Source organism: Aplysia californica, unplaced genomic scaffold (assembly GCF_000002075.1).
Source record: "Aplysia californica isolate F4 #8 unplaced genomic scaffold, AplCal3.0 scaffold00058, whole genome shotgun sequence".
Classification (NCBI taxonomy): domain Eukaryota; kingdom Metazoa; phylum Mollusca; class Gastropoda; order Aplysiida; family Aplysiidae; genus Aplysia; species Aplysia californica.
This window is the reverse complement of record NW_004797328.1, coordinates 1,793,339-1,806,176: the sequence shown is the minus strand read 5'-3', so window position 1 is coordinate 1,806,176 and position 12,838 is coordinate 1,793,339. Positions and strand designations below refer to the sequence as shown.

Genomic DNA, 12,838 nt, shown 5'->3' with positions numbered 1-12,838 from the left:
TTCCTGGGCGTAATCTTCGACAATAAACTTTCTTTCCTACCACACTTGAAAGACCTAAAGACGAGGTGTCAGAGTGCTCTCAACGCCTTAAAAGTATTATCCAATCCTGAATGGGGAGGAGATACTGAAATACTTCTTCAACTTTACCGTTCCCTTGTCCGTTCCAGGCTGGACTATGTCAGTCCTGTTTACGAATCAGCCAGAAAGTCTTACCTCAAAATTTTAGACCCTGTTCAGAAACAAGGCCTTCGCCTTGCCTTAGGCGCTTTCCGTACTTCACTTGTTGAAAGTTTACAGGCAGAAGCGCATGAACCATCTTTAGAACTTAGAAGGAAAAAACTCTCTTTGCAGTACGCTTTGAAATTTAGCTCAGTCCCCTAAAACCCAGCCCACAAATAAGTCTTTGGCCTTCCCGAAGATCTAAAAACTCTATCCTCCTTGGGAAATAAAGTAAGCCCTTTCGGAATAACAATCCAGAATGATCTCAAAGACATTGATTTTTCTGAAGACATAATCGAGCCCTTTACCATGTCCAGCATACCTCTAAGGCATTTAACCAAACCAAACATAGATACAAGTCTTGAAAAACACAACAAAAAGTATACAGACAAAACTACATACTTAAACTCATACAAACAGCTAATAAATAGATACCCTGAAGCAGAGAAACTCTTTATACAGACGGATCCAAAAATGACTCCTCAGTAGGAGCTGCTGCCCTTGCATCGCCACACAGCTTAAGCTTAAAGAAACTCCACCCAGAAGCTTCAGTCTACACTGCTGAGGCTACAGCTCTTGAAATGGCCCTAAATATTATAGATCAATCAACCAAATCTACTTTCCTAGTCCTTTCAGACTCTCTCTCTCTTGTCTGAAATCTTTAGAGCGCTCTGACACCTCCGACAACAGAATTTTTAAACTTATAATTAAACTGCATTTTCTACATCAGTTTGGAAAATCTATTACAATAGCTTGGCTTCCAAGCCATGTAGGCATTGATGGCAACGAAGCCGTTGACCAATTTGCCGAAGAATCTCTAAAACTACCTGAAAACAAAAATAGTAAAATCCCTTTCTCTGACATGAAACCGAAAGTAAAGGAACACATCACATCCTCTTGGTCCCAAATCTGGAATCAACAAATACACAAGAAACTCCTTTACATTCAACCGAAACTTACGCCCAAGAAACCACCATCTCTCCTACGAAGAGAAAAAGTAATTTTTACCAGACTAAAGATAGGACACGCGCACGTCACGCACAAACATTTGCTCGAAGGAGAGGAAGCTCCTTTTTGCGTGGCGTGCAACACAGATTTCACAGTTCGGCACATCCTAACGGAGTGTGTCGAGTTTAATTATGTTCGTGAGAGACATTTTAAATGTAAAGATAGTAAGACCCTTTTTGACATCATAGAGCCAAGAAAAATTTTAAGTTATATAAAAGAAATTGGACTATTTAATAGAATATGAAAATATATAGTTATCGTTATCGGTGTATATATACATACACTGAAATTTGTATTGTATATACAAATGTAAATAAGCCTTTTCCATATTTACAAAAGATTTTTATAAATGTATGTTCTTCTTTTTAGCATAATGGAAATAGTGTGATCGTGTGCGGTTGCGAGCTCCGACAGACTCTTACTATAAACACGTCTGATTTTGTAGCGGTGAAACCTGTTGACGCTTAAATGACCAAAATTGTGTCGATAGTGCCGTAAAACATCTACCCAATCAAATCAAATTAAGTCCGGGGCAAAAATCAGGACTAGTCACTTCTCTGGGCTGCGGGCCTACAAAAGAGCACATCAAACCCAATCTGTCTATCGTGCAGCGAGGATCCCCAAGATTTGGAGCACTAGATGCCGCGCTGCGGCAGTCCGGCGGTGACATCTATTTGGGGAGGGTTCAGGAGGGAGGTTGGACTACCTCACTCGCTATCCAAGAGAGGTGATGGCCCTGGCGAAGAGAACGCTCTTCGGGGCTCCAAACAAATCGAATGGATACCCCCCCCCCCCCAAATACAACACACAACAACTACAACAACAACAGCAATTTTTTGACTATTTCAGAAACACTCTTAAAGAAATGAAATAAACAACTCAAAGTCGTCGCGCTTTTCTTGGGATTACCTGAGTTTGTGGTGTAGCAGTTATGGTCTTTGTTGTCACTGTATTAATCAAACACCAATTCAATAGGATGAGTCGGGCTAATTTTGTCACCATAGAGATTTAACACCCGTTCGATAGGACCGATTAGGCGCTATGATGCTGTACACAGAATACTTGAGTTTGATTCCCTAGTGGGGAGGTCAGGTGGGTTTTTTAAAATCGAGTATCCGTGTCTGTCTTCTGGCTTGTTGGATCCCTCACAGACCTGGTTGAAGCAAACCCACCCCCGTCAATGATCCAAAGTATGTCAATGAGAGCTTTAGTTTCAGCCTGGATCGATCCCGACAAAAAGAGTGGAATCACCCCGCCCCTTTAATGATCTGAATTGTGTGGATGTGGCCGTAAATCACCTAGAGTCGCCCCCGACTTGTCCTCAGATCCTCATGGACAGCGACCGTATCCGGAGAGAAGCAGACGACATCGGCCCCAAGAAAGAGTTACAGTACTGGCTGGGTCAGACGGCCCGCTTCAACTTCTTGCTCCAGCAGATCCGGGAGAAACGAGCACGCATGGTCCTGCACGTGCTCCACATCCGCAAGTCGCATGTTTTCCAACGCTGGCACGAGCTGGATACGCAGGTGAGTCGCTGTGCGCGGTCACCACAACTTGTGGCAGGTTGGAGGGTGTCACTGGAGAGTCCTATTTCTTTTCTCCCCTTTTGTTGTTTTTGTAAGTGCGGCTGGTAGAAGGATGCCTCTAGTAGGTTTTACTTTTTTCACCCTCTAATGAATGAAATAGAGTGTAGAAAAATGCAATGCTTTGGTTACTTAAAATGACGCAAGACCATTTTGAAAGAAGTACTTGAAGGAAGCATGTGGGGCGAGGGAGCCAATGGAAGACAAAGAGTAATATGGATGGACAACATAAAACATGGACTGGCCTGGATATAATATAGTAGAATGTGTAACGGCAGCTTGCTACCGTAAAAGAGTGGAGGGTCATTACACGTCAACCCACTGAGTCAAAGATATCACCTCAATGTATCCAGGTACGGTGTCCAGTTTGTTTATGTCTGTGTTAATGGTAGGAAAGTGCATCTGTTAGGTTCTACTTCTGTTCTTTCCCTCTGTTGTTCCATTCTGTTTTTTCTTTCTCTTTTCCTCTGCTAATAATTATTGTTCTTTCCCTTGGCTAAATGGCCATTGTTGTGCCAAAATGCTTCTCTTTACCAGGTTTGCCAACTGCCCCTTATTTCCCGTGACATTTCCGGAGAGAGCAGTCGAGAATTTGAAAGCCTTATCACATACACACTACACCAAAACCATCCCCACTAAATAAACTCGCACAAAAAAATCAAGGAACAAAAATTCAAAGAAAGATACCTGAAAACCAGTTCAACCTAATTTATTCGTTTTAAATAAAACGATGCTTCTGACTCTTTAGATTAAGTGTGTAAAATTTCAGATTCTAACAAGAACGAAAAATTCAGGTAAAGTGAGTTTAAGTCACACTGGTCGAATTTCAAAAGTCTGAACAGCCATAGTTCTTCATGAACATTGTCAAATGTGGTTGCAGCCACCCTGTTTGACCAAGCACTCGGTACAGCGTCGACGCATGGACAGGACACGCCTTCGGAGAACTTGTTGCGGTAGGTTCTGCCACTCCTGGACGAGGTAGCCCAAGAGTTGTTGAAAGTTTTGTGCAGGAGGGTGGTTGTCCCTTATCCGCCTGTCAATGTGATCCCAAATCTTCTTTATTGGGTTCCAATCCGGACTACACGCTGGCCAGCCCGTGCAGGTGACACCTCACTGCTGTATGAAGTCCCCCGCGATGCGTGCGCGATGTGGCGTGGCGTTGTCGTCCTGCAACACAGCCTGGGATCCAATCTGCTATAGGAGAGGAACAGCAAGGGGACGCAGGATTTCGTCTCTGTACCTTGCCGAGGTAAAATTGCCCTGTATATGGTACAAGGAGGTCCTGTGGTTAGGTGAGAAGCCTCCACACACTAGAACGGACCCTCCTGCTTGGTGCAGTCAGGGTGGAATCGCTCTCCTCGGCGCCTCTCAACGTGGACTCGCCTGTCTGAATGCAGCAGGTTGAATCTGAATTGGTCCGAGAAGACTACTTGGTCCCACTGACGTCGTGTCCACTGTGAATGGCGAGCAGACCACGCCCCGCGAGCTGCTTTGTTGCGGCGTTGACAGGGACACAAGAAGCGAACCTGGCCCAACGGAGACGTTTCCTCACCGTCTCCTCGCTCACGTGGACATTGGCTGTCACCCGTAGTTGACCCCTGATGCGGTTTGCAGTGGTGGTTCGTGACGTCACGGCGTGTCTGACGATGAACCGGTCGAACCTGTCGTTGGTCAAACGGGCCTGTCGGGACCCTTCCGGTCTCTCGCTATTGTTCTTGCAGCCTCCATATGACTGATGGGGACACCCAAGTCGACGTGCAAAGACTCGGAGCGTGGAGCCATCTTGGAGCCAGGTAAGGGCTCGTCCTCTGTCGACATCGGGCAGCGAGTGTCGTTGAACCGTCGTGTTGCAAGTGAGCGATATTCATAGCAAAGACATCTGTTTAGCCCGTGCCAAGCTCTGTTTTAGCCACCAGTCCCCATGCCAATGTTGCTGAGGCAGAGAAATTTAGCTCATTTTTCATGCTTTTCGGTTGTGTTTTAGTATACCCTGAGCTGTCGCTGTGAAGCTCGTGCTGGCAAATTAACTGTACAAGCAAACTGTGCCTTGTTGTCGATGCGTGTGCCAAGTCTGGTTGAGTGAGGTTAACAGGTTTGTGAGATATTTAAATTTAAATTTGACAGGTGGAAACACAAGTTGTTCCTTGACTTTTTGTGCGAGTTTAGTATTGTTCGTTGTACGTAGTCTTGAGCGTCCTTGATCGGATTTTGAAAAAGCTGGCAAGCATGCTTCACTCGATCTATATATACGACTGCTATTCAAAGTCTGCCGTGGAAGCGATAACTTTTTTCCTATGAAACATCTATCGTCCTTATACCTGCTCCTTATTTTTTGTGTTTGTTACACATTATAACATCTCTGATCTCTGGCACGTAAATAACCTTATTGTGTTGAAAATGCCGTACAAGTTTATTAAAACAAAATCTCCTTCATTTTTGTGTTTGCTACTCGCTTGTAACAGTTATCTTCGGTACTTACATGACTTCTTTATTGTATTGCAAGCACCGTAATACTCTTAATAAATCTAAACTAAACAAAGACATGAGTGACCCCCAGCTTGCCTTCGTCCAGGTGACAGACCGGGCCAACGAGGCGCGGGACAACGCAAAGTATTTGTACACGCTGGAGAAATACTGTGAGCCGCTCTACCGCTGCCAGCCTGTGAGTAGGGTTTGCCTGTCACTCTCTCTCTCTCTCTCTCTCTCTCTCTCTCTCTCTCTCTCTCTCTCTCTCTCTCTCTCTCTCTCTGTCTAACCTCACTGTATTTCTGTCTGTCTCTCTTTCTTTCTCGTTGTGTTTGATATTTTTCATTCTTTCTTTCTTCCCTTTTTCATAACCCATATCTTGACACCCCCCTTTCTCTGTCTGTCTGTCTGTCTGTCTGTCTGTCTGTCTGTCTGTCTGTCTGTCTGTCTGTCTCCCTCCCCCATCCCCCCCCCCTCTCTCTCTCTCTCTCCCCTCCTCCTCCTTCTCCTCCTCTCCCCCCTCTCTCATGTACACCGTTTCCCCTTGTCCCCCCTCAGCTGAGGGGATGTATTCATGTTGTCACAAATCACTAAAGACATAACTACCAGGTGGTTGAACACCAGAACTCAATTTGTTTAAACAATAGCTTTTTATAGATTCTCTTTTGCCATAATCAGGATGCATCCAGTATTTAACTTACTATCGACAAAAAAGAACTACCGGATTAGGTCAAGCCTGCAATACGTGAGCCATTGTGTTGTTATGTTTCCTTCAAGTGGCCCTGGTAGATAGGCTTGCTGTGTTGTAATGATTTTTACTCACGTGGCCGTGGTATCTTAGTATACTGTGTTATTTTCTTCACTCAGCTGGCCATGGTTGGGAAGCTGACTGGTCTCATCGGCTCTATACGGCTCATCTACAACTACTCCCACTACTATAACTCCACTTCTAAGGTCTCCAGCATTTTTGTAAAGGTGAGGAAGATTTTAACCTATCATTTTTGTTAAGGTGGGAAAAATTGAATTGTTGCAAAGATGAGGAAGAAATAGTTTTCCATTGATCACAACTTACTGAGAAGTGCACTGGAAAAAAAATGTGCGCAGTGACATTATTAAAAATTGTAAGGGCTTCAATTAAATAACGTTTGTGTCTGTAACTCGTGGCCTGGAGGCCAATTAAGGCCCAAAGGACGATATTTTGCGATCCCCTCTCTATTTGACATAACAATTTTGTATCAGTGCAGGCCTCCTATGCTGCTAGTTCTCTGGCAGCAAGGAGTAGGTAAAAGAAACCTATATTCTGAAGATGCTGTGAACAGCTAATAATAATGGTTGAATAGATTAGAACAATTGTACTACAAATACTTACACGCTACCTATTTTTCCATTTACATTGCATTTATTACTCGTTGGATTCTTTTTAAAATGTGGCCACCGGCATAAACGTGGTTTGATGGTTAGGTTTTAGACTATTGCACGCAGAAAGCCAGAGTTTTATTCCAGAAAGGGGAAGTTCGAGTATCGAGTATCTCTGTCTGTGTGATGGGATGTTGTGTCTCTCTTAGCCAGGGTCGATTCTGACAGGCAGAGTAGAAAGAACCTCCCTTCTTAATGATCGAAATGAAGTCGACAGGGGGTAAAACTTCTGCAATAATTGACAAAAAATCAAACTGACCATTATCAAGCCGATATCACAACACATGAACAGTATTGTCAAACGCAGATCGATCCAGTTAGTGGAGAGGTTTTGTGGTTGGTTGGCGGGTGCTGTGGTGTGGTTTGCTTCTTCTTTCCTATCAAACACCTATCGTCTTATATCCCATCTTTTTGTACTTGTTACCCTCTTGTAACACATCTAACCTTCGACATTTATGAGACCTAAGTGTGCTGCAAGTGCCGTAAAACTCTAACTAAAACATAAAAAGGTGATGTTTCCCCACAGATCACCAACCAGATAGTGACCAGCTGTAAGGCCTACCTGTCTGACCACGGAGAGACCAACCTGTGGGACCTGCCCCGCCCAGAGTTACACGGTCGACTTCAGGACTGCATCAAGTCTGTGGTTAATCCACTCTTTGCTCCACACAATTATTATTTTTTTACAAACATTTCCTTACTGGTTTCTCTGCCGATTTCACTACTGATTTTTCAGAAAACAGATTTCTTTACTGACTTCTTTGATAAGTTTTGTTGTTACAAATTTCTGCACTGATTTCCTTGCTGATATTTTTGCATTTCCTTTATTGTTTACTTTTTTGATCTATTTCAAAATAAATTTCTCTTCATATTTCTCTACCGATTTCCCAAAATTACCGGCGGTAAAGTAACATTTACAAAATGAACCTTGGATACTATATTTATAGGGAATAACATATTTGTGAGGGGAGGAATCGTAGCAAAGTAGGTGTAAAAGAACTTCCAGTGATGAACAATACAAGCAAAACACTCTCTTTATTTGCAGAGTTGGTGGCGAAATCTATATTTTGACCCCGTCCTTTTCAAAGATTAGATATTATAATTTTAGCTTTGAGATTTTCTTTACCTTAGTCTAGCATGCCCAATTCCTCCCCAGGCTTTTCCAAGCATACATCAGCATTTACAACATCACTAAGAAGAAGATCGACAATAGTAAAAACGAGCGTCCTTTCAAATTCTCCGCCATGTACATCTTTGGCAAGATCTACACCTTCCGTGCTCGAATTGAAAAGGTATGTGAACAGGGGGAATTTCTTTCTGACAATCTGATGTCCTCGACTAGGATGTATCTTTGTTGGACTGGTTGGGTGCGTACATGGATTGTTGGAGTAAGATCAGATCGAGAATAATGAAAAAAACCCCGGCACAGCTCTCTTTTTTTTAACCAGACCAGCTTGTAGATTAGCAAGACCTACGACGCTTGACGCCCGCTATAAAGTAGAATATAACCCAGTTCAACTCATCCACTGATGGACTTCCATTTTTTCTTCTCCGTTGTCCTGATATTTCAGTACCATGGCGTCTGTGCTCTGTAGGACTGCCAGATTTTATTGATTTTATTTTATAATTTAAAAAAGAAATTATTATTTTTTTTTTGGGGGGGGGGGGGGGGGGGGAGAGGGGTAGCCATTTTTTTCGGTTTAAAGAGATTGTAAAAATGGGATCGTTTTATTTCAGTTGACTGCTGTTTGCGGATTATCTGTGATTTGTTTAAGAGGACTCTTCAGGATTTTTCTTTTTTTTCTCTTTTCAGCACTAATCAAACATTCATTTTTTACTCTGTTTCTGATCTCGTTTAAACAAAAACTTTAGTTGTTTCACCAGATCATGTGTCGGATGGAATACTGTCACACGTTTGTTGCTTTGGCAGATTCTGTGTCTAATGGACTACTGTCAGATGTTTGCTCCACTGGAGTCCAGCACCATCGAGGGAATAGACACACACTGTGCCAGGTTCAATTCCCTCTTCAACAACCTCCGTAAGAAGGGTTATGACCTCCTCAACTACCGCAACCAGGCGTTTGACGACGACTTCGACAAGTTTCTGGAACTAGTGGAAGAGCTCAAGGTAAACTGTAGAGTTGGAAGTCCAGAGTACAGCGACTGCATTGTCGCTTATGTTCAAAACGAAAAGGAAACTCGTCCGGGAAAAAGACGACCGCACCAGACGAATACCTCGATTTTATACTGTTGATTGTGGTATTCAAATACGATGTTTAAGTATTATTTTTGCAGCTTACAGATAAAGTTGGAATGATGAATAAAAATAAAGTCTCCAAAGGCTTGGTACAGCGCTGGCAGCATTTGAAAACAAGTTCCCCTTACACTTTTCCAAACAAGACATCCAACAAATTCTTTTCCCCGACCTCCCTCCGTGGCACCTCACCAAGGCAAAAGTAGATTTACAGCTGACCACACACAACAAAGAAAGCACAAACACCAAAACTTTTCAAGCAGAATACAAAAAACTAATAGATAAATACCCCGGTGCGGAGCTCATCTTCACGGATGGCTCCAAAAAAGACAATGAAGTGGGCGCCGCAGCCCTATCTCCCAACAATACACACCAGAGGAGACTCCATCCTGAAGCCTCCATTTTCACTGCGGAGGCCACTGCCATTGACATGGCACTGGACTCTGTAGAAAATTCCCCTAACAAATCTTTCCTTATCCTTTCTGACTCTCTGTCTTGCATCACCTCACTCACAAACTACACACTCCTACACCCAAAAATAGTTAGGCTACAACAGAAAATCCATACACTATCCGAAACAGGAAAAAACATCATGTTCGCATGGATACCCAGCCATGTGGGCATCCGAGGAAACGAGCAGGTAGACGACCTGGCGAAGAAAGCTTCATCCCTTCTGCTGGGATCAACGACAAACACTCTGCCACAGACTGACTTTAGAAATAAAGTCAAAAAGTACACCTCCAGTCTTTGGGAGAGCCACTGGGAAAACCAGAAAAATAATAAATTATATGAAATTAAACCCAGACTAGAACAGCGAAATCCTTCGGATCTCTCCAGAAGAGACGAAGTCATTTTTACTCGATTGCGCATCGGACACACGGCCCTGACCCACAAATACCTCCTACAGGGAGAAGAGAAGCCGTTCTGTGTCGGATGCGACACAGATTTTACCATTAGACACATTTTAACAGAATGTCTAGACTTTGGAGAGATCCGAAGGAAATATTATAAATGCAAGAAATTGCAGGATATTTTCTCCGTCGTTGTTCCCAGCAGAATTTTAAATTTTATAAAGGCCATTGGCCTTTATGGCGAGTTGTAAAGTGAATCTGATATTATTTAAATTTTTTATTGTTACTTAAAAGTTGTTTTAGATCACAAATGTATTTACACCGAATTTGAATATTTTAACTTTTTAGCATTTTAAAATAAATTAGTTACCAGTCGTGAAGTGAACTTTCGCAGAGGTGAACAACTTGTGTTTCGCGCGCTCATATGACCTTAGCAGTTGCGAGCGCCGTAAAACCTTATACTACTACTACTACTAAAATGTTTATTTTATTTGCTCTCTCTAATTAAAGGCAGTGTACAGGTTATATCTCTCTTTATTCTTTCCTTTGATACATCGATGAGGTCTCCTGGTACTTTTATTTACTACGATCCTCATCTTTACTTTGGTCAATTTTTGCTCTAGGAATTTCGTGGTGGAGGCAAGTAGACAGTTTTGTGTGTGTAGGAATTAATGTTTAGGATTACCCCAACCCCCCCAGCTAATACCCAATTTCAGGGTGATTTAATAGAATTATTAAAGATTGAGATGAAATGAAGCCTACCTCGTCTAGATATATTCAACACCTTAAGCGATTACACCATGTTTACCTGTAGAAATATGATAATATACTTTAATACCAATCTCTTCCCCGTGGTCCATATTCGCTCTTCGCTGGTAATGGTGATGTCATTATGTAGAGTACAGAGCCTGGCAGTGTGGAGTAGAAAGGATCAAAGTTTTAACGTATATTTTGTTTTGGACAGGTCAATCTGCAAAACTTCATGCAGACAACTTTGGGAAAACTAAAGCACAGTCTGGATAAAATAGCCATGATGAAAAGGTGAACCGTTTTAGAGTAATTGCAATTGTTTTTCATTTTATTCTTTGACGAATAGTGTATCTCTTGGCTTTACGACAAGGGATTCTTTATTTGCATGGGGAATAACAAACAATTCCGCCTTTTGAGTGCTAGACGCAGATTTCCTGCCTCGTCAGTATGACGCAGTTTTTCTCAATACTAAAAGCAATGTTTTCGTCAGCGGACATACCATGGGGCAGTGATTGGATGCGAAACGTCAACATTTACGTGTTGTTCATATTTACTATAAAACAGCTGGCTTGTTCTATAGGGCAATCATTGTTGTAGGCAAAATATAGTTCTTATCTTCACCACAAAAATTAAAATCTGTCCTTAAAAAAAATTTCCCCATCCTTCCAGTGGTCCCCTTTAACTACCTTTAATTTTCCCTTTTCTCATTCTGTCTGTCATCCTGTAGTTTTTCTCCAAGTGGAGAAGAAATTGCTGATAGCCTGCTCTGATATTCAAACAATCAAAGAAGCACACAAACAAACAGACTGGTCAGAACGTGTAGAAAGGACTCGACTTTGTTTATTGAATAAGAAACTTTCTCTTTGGGACTCAGCGTTTGTGTATTTCTATCGTAAACAAGGGGGAAGTATGAAATGACTTATAAGGATTTGAAAACATTTCCTGTCCATTGTCCCTTTCACACAGGTTTGACAAACTCAAGCTTCCTTTCCTGGACATAGAAGGTGGCTACGCCAGCATCATCGCCTTATATATGCAGGAGTTGGACTCCATGCAGCTGGTAAACTACCAAATTACAATGTCAACGGGTCGTGTCTGTTGGTGGCCGTTTTACAGTGACTTTCTTTCTTTCTTTTTCTTAAAGTCCTTAGTTGATCGTCCATCTTCTACATTTCTCTTTATCTTCCACGGAACAGATTTCTGCTTTTTCTGCTTTTTCGAAGTATTAAATTGCCTCTTTTTTTTCAATGTGATATAGGCTACATTAAATTGCCATTTTTTTCAGTTTGACTAAAACTAAATGACTGAAAGTGTGGGTAGTTGGAGGGCGACACTGATGTGTCCATTTTCCTTTTACCCCTCTGTTGATTCTGTTTATCTTGCTTTTTTCTCATGCTTTTAATAACCACTATGAAGTCGATTTAGTTTTCTATGCTCGAACTATACTCACCTCACTCTAACTACATCAGATGTACGAGCGAGACAAAGAGGATCCACCGACCGCCTGGAACCTGCCCCCTGTGGCGGGAAAGATCTACTGGGTCAGGCACATGTTGACCCACATCGCAGAGTCCGTTTTTCTCTTACAAGTGAGTGAATGGCCACAACTGCATAGGCCAGTTTATAGCTTTTATCATTATAGATTTTGGAATCCTCTAGCACAGTTGTTTCATAAACTTAGCCAAAGCATAGAGAATTGTCTTCCAATACAGACAGCGTGTAGCACAGCTTATTCCGAAAGTTGACCAGTACATAGAAAATTGGTTTTCAATACAATATGGGTAAGGGTTTTTGTAACCTGTTTCCTCTACTCTGACTAGTGACATGAGGTGGAACTAAACGTTTGCTTATCCCACAGAGCATCCGACCGTCCATCATGAAGACCGGGGAGGGCAAGAAAGCCATATACAAATACAACCGGTTCGCCTACGTGCTGGTGAAAGCTGAGGTCCTGTACCACATCGCATGGTTCAAGTCTGTGGACATGGCCAACCAATGTATGTTAGAACACTGCTCACTACTCATAGGGTTGTACCACAGGTCACTTTTGTATTTGTGCATTGAATAATAAATTTACATGTTTATATGAAAATCGACATATCTAAATAAACTCAGGGAAGGTGGTGGCTATTTGAATTGTATGTTGCAGGTGTTGACCATTGATTCTCTCCAGACAAGCTCGAAAACACCACCAGAAATCCGGATTCACCATGGGGCACGTTTCTGTGCTGATTATTTGGATATCGTGTTCAACAATGAGTTTAGGCAGCTGCAAACGCAGCTGCAAAAAC

General features: G+C 42.3%; 1 protein-coding gene across 1 annotated transcript in view; it reads left to right on the top strand.

Moving 5' to 3' along the window:
• The window catches only part of LOC101853371 (dynein heavy chain 8, axonemal), a gene marked incomplete at its 3' end in the record, with an annotated part of 107,937 nt that overhangs the window by 10,642 nt on the left and 84,457 nt on the right, over window positions 1-12,838 (top strand). The window contains 10 exon segments of the mRNA XM_035968421.1: window positions 2,553-2,753; window positions 5,383-5,472; window positions 6,144-6,251; window positions 7,219-7,331; window positions 7,849-7,984; window positions 8,623-8,820; window positions 10,762-10,838; window positions 11,514-11,607; window positions 12,017-12,136; window positions 12,406-12,609. Of these exon segments, the coding sequence (XP_035824314.1) occupies window positions 2,553-2,753; window positions 5,383-5,472; window positions 6,144-6,251; window positions 7,219-7,331; window positions 7,849-7,984; window positions 8,623-8,820; window positions 10,762-10,838; window positions 11,514-11,607; window positions 12,017-12,136; window positions 12,406-12,609 (1,341 nt within the window).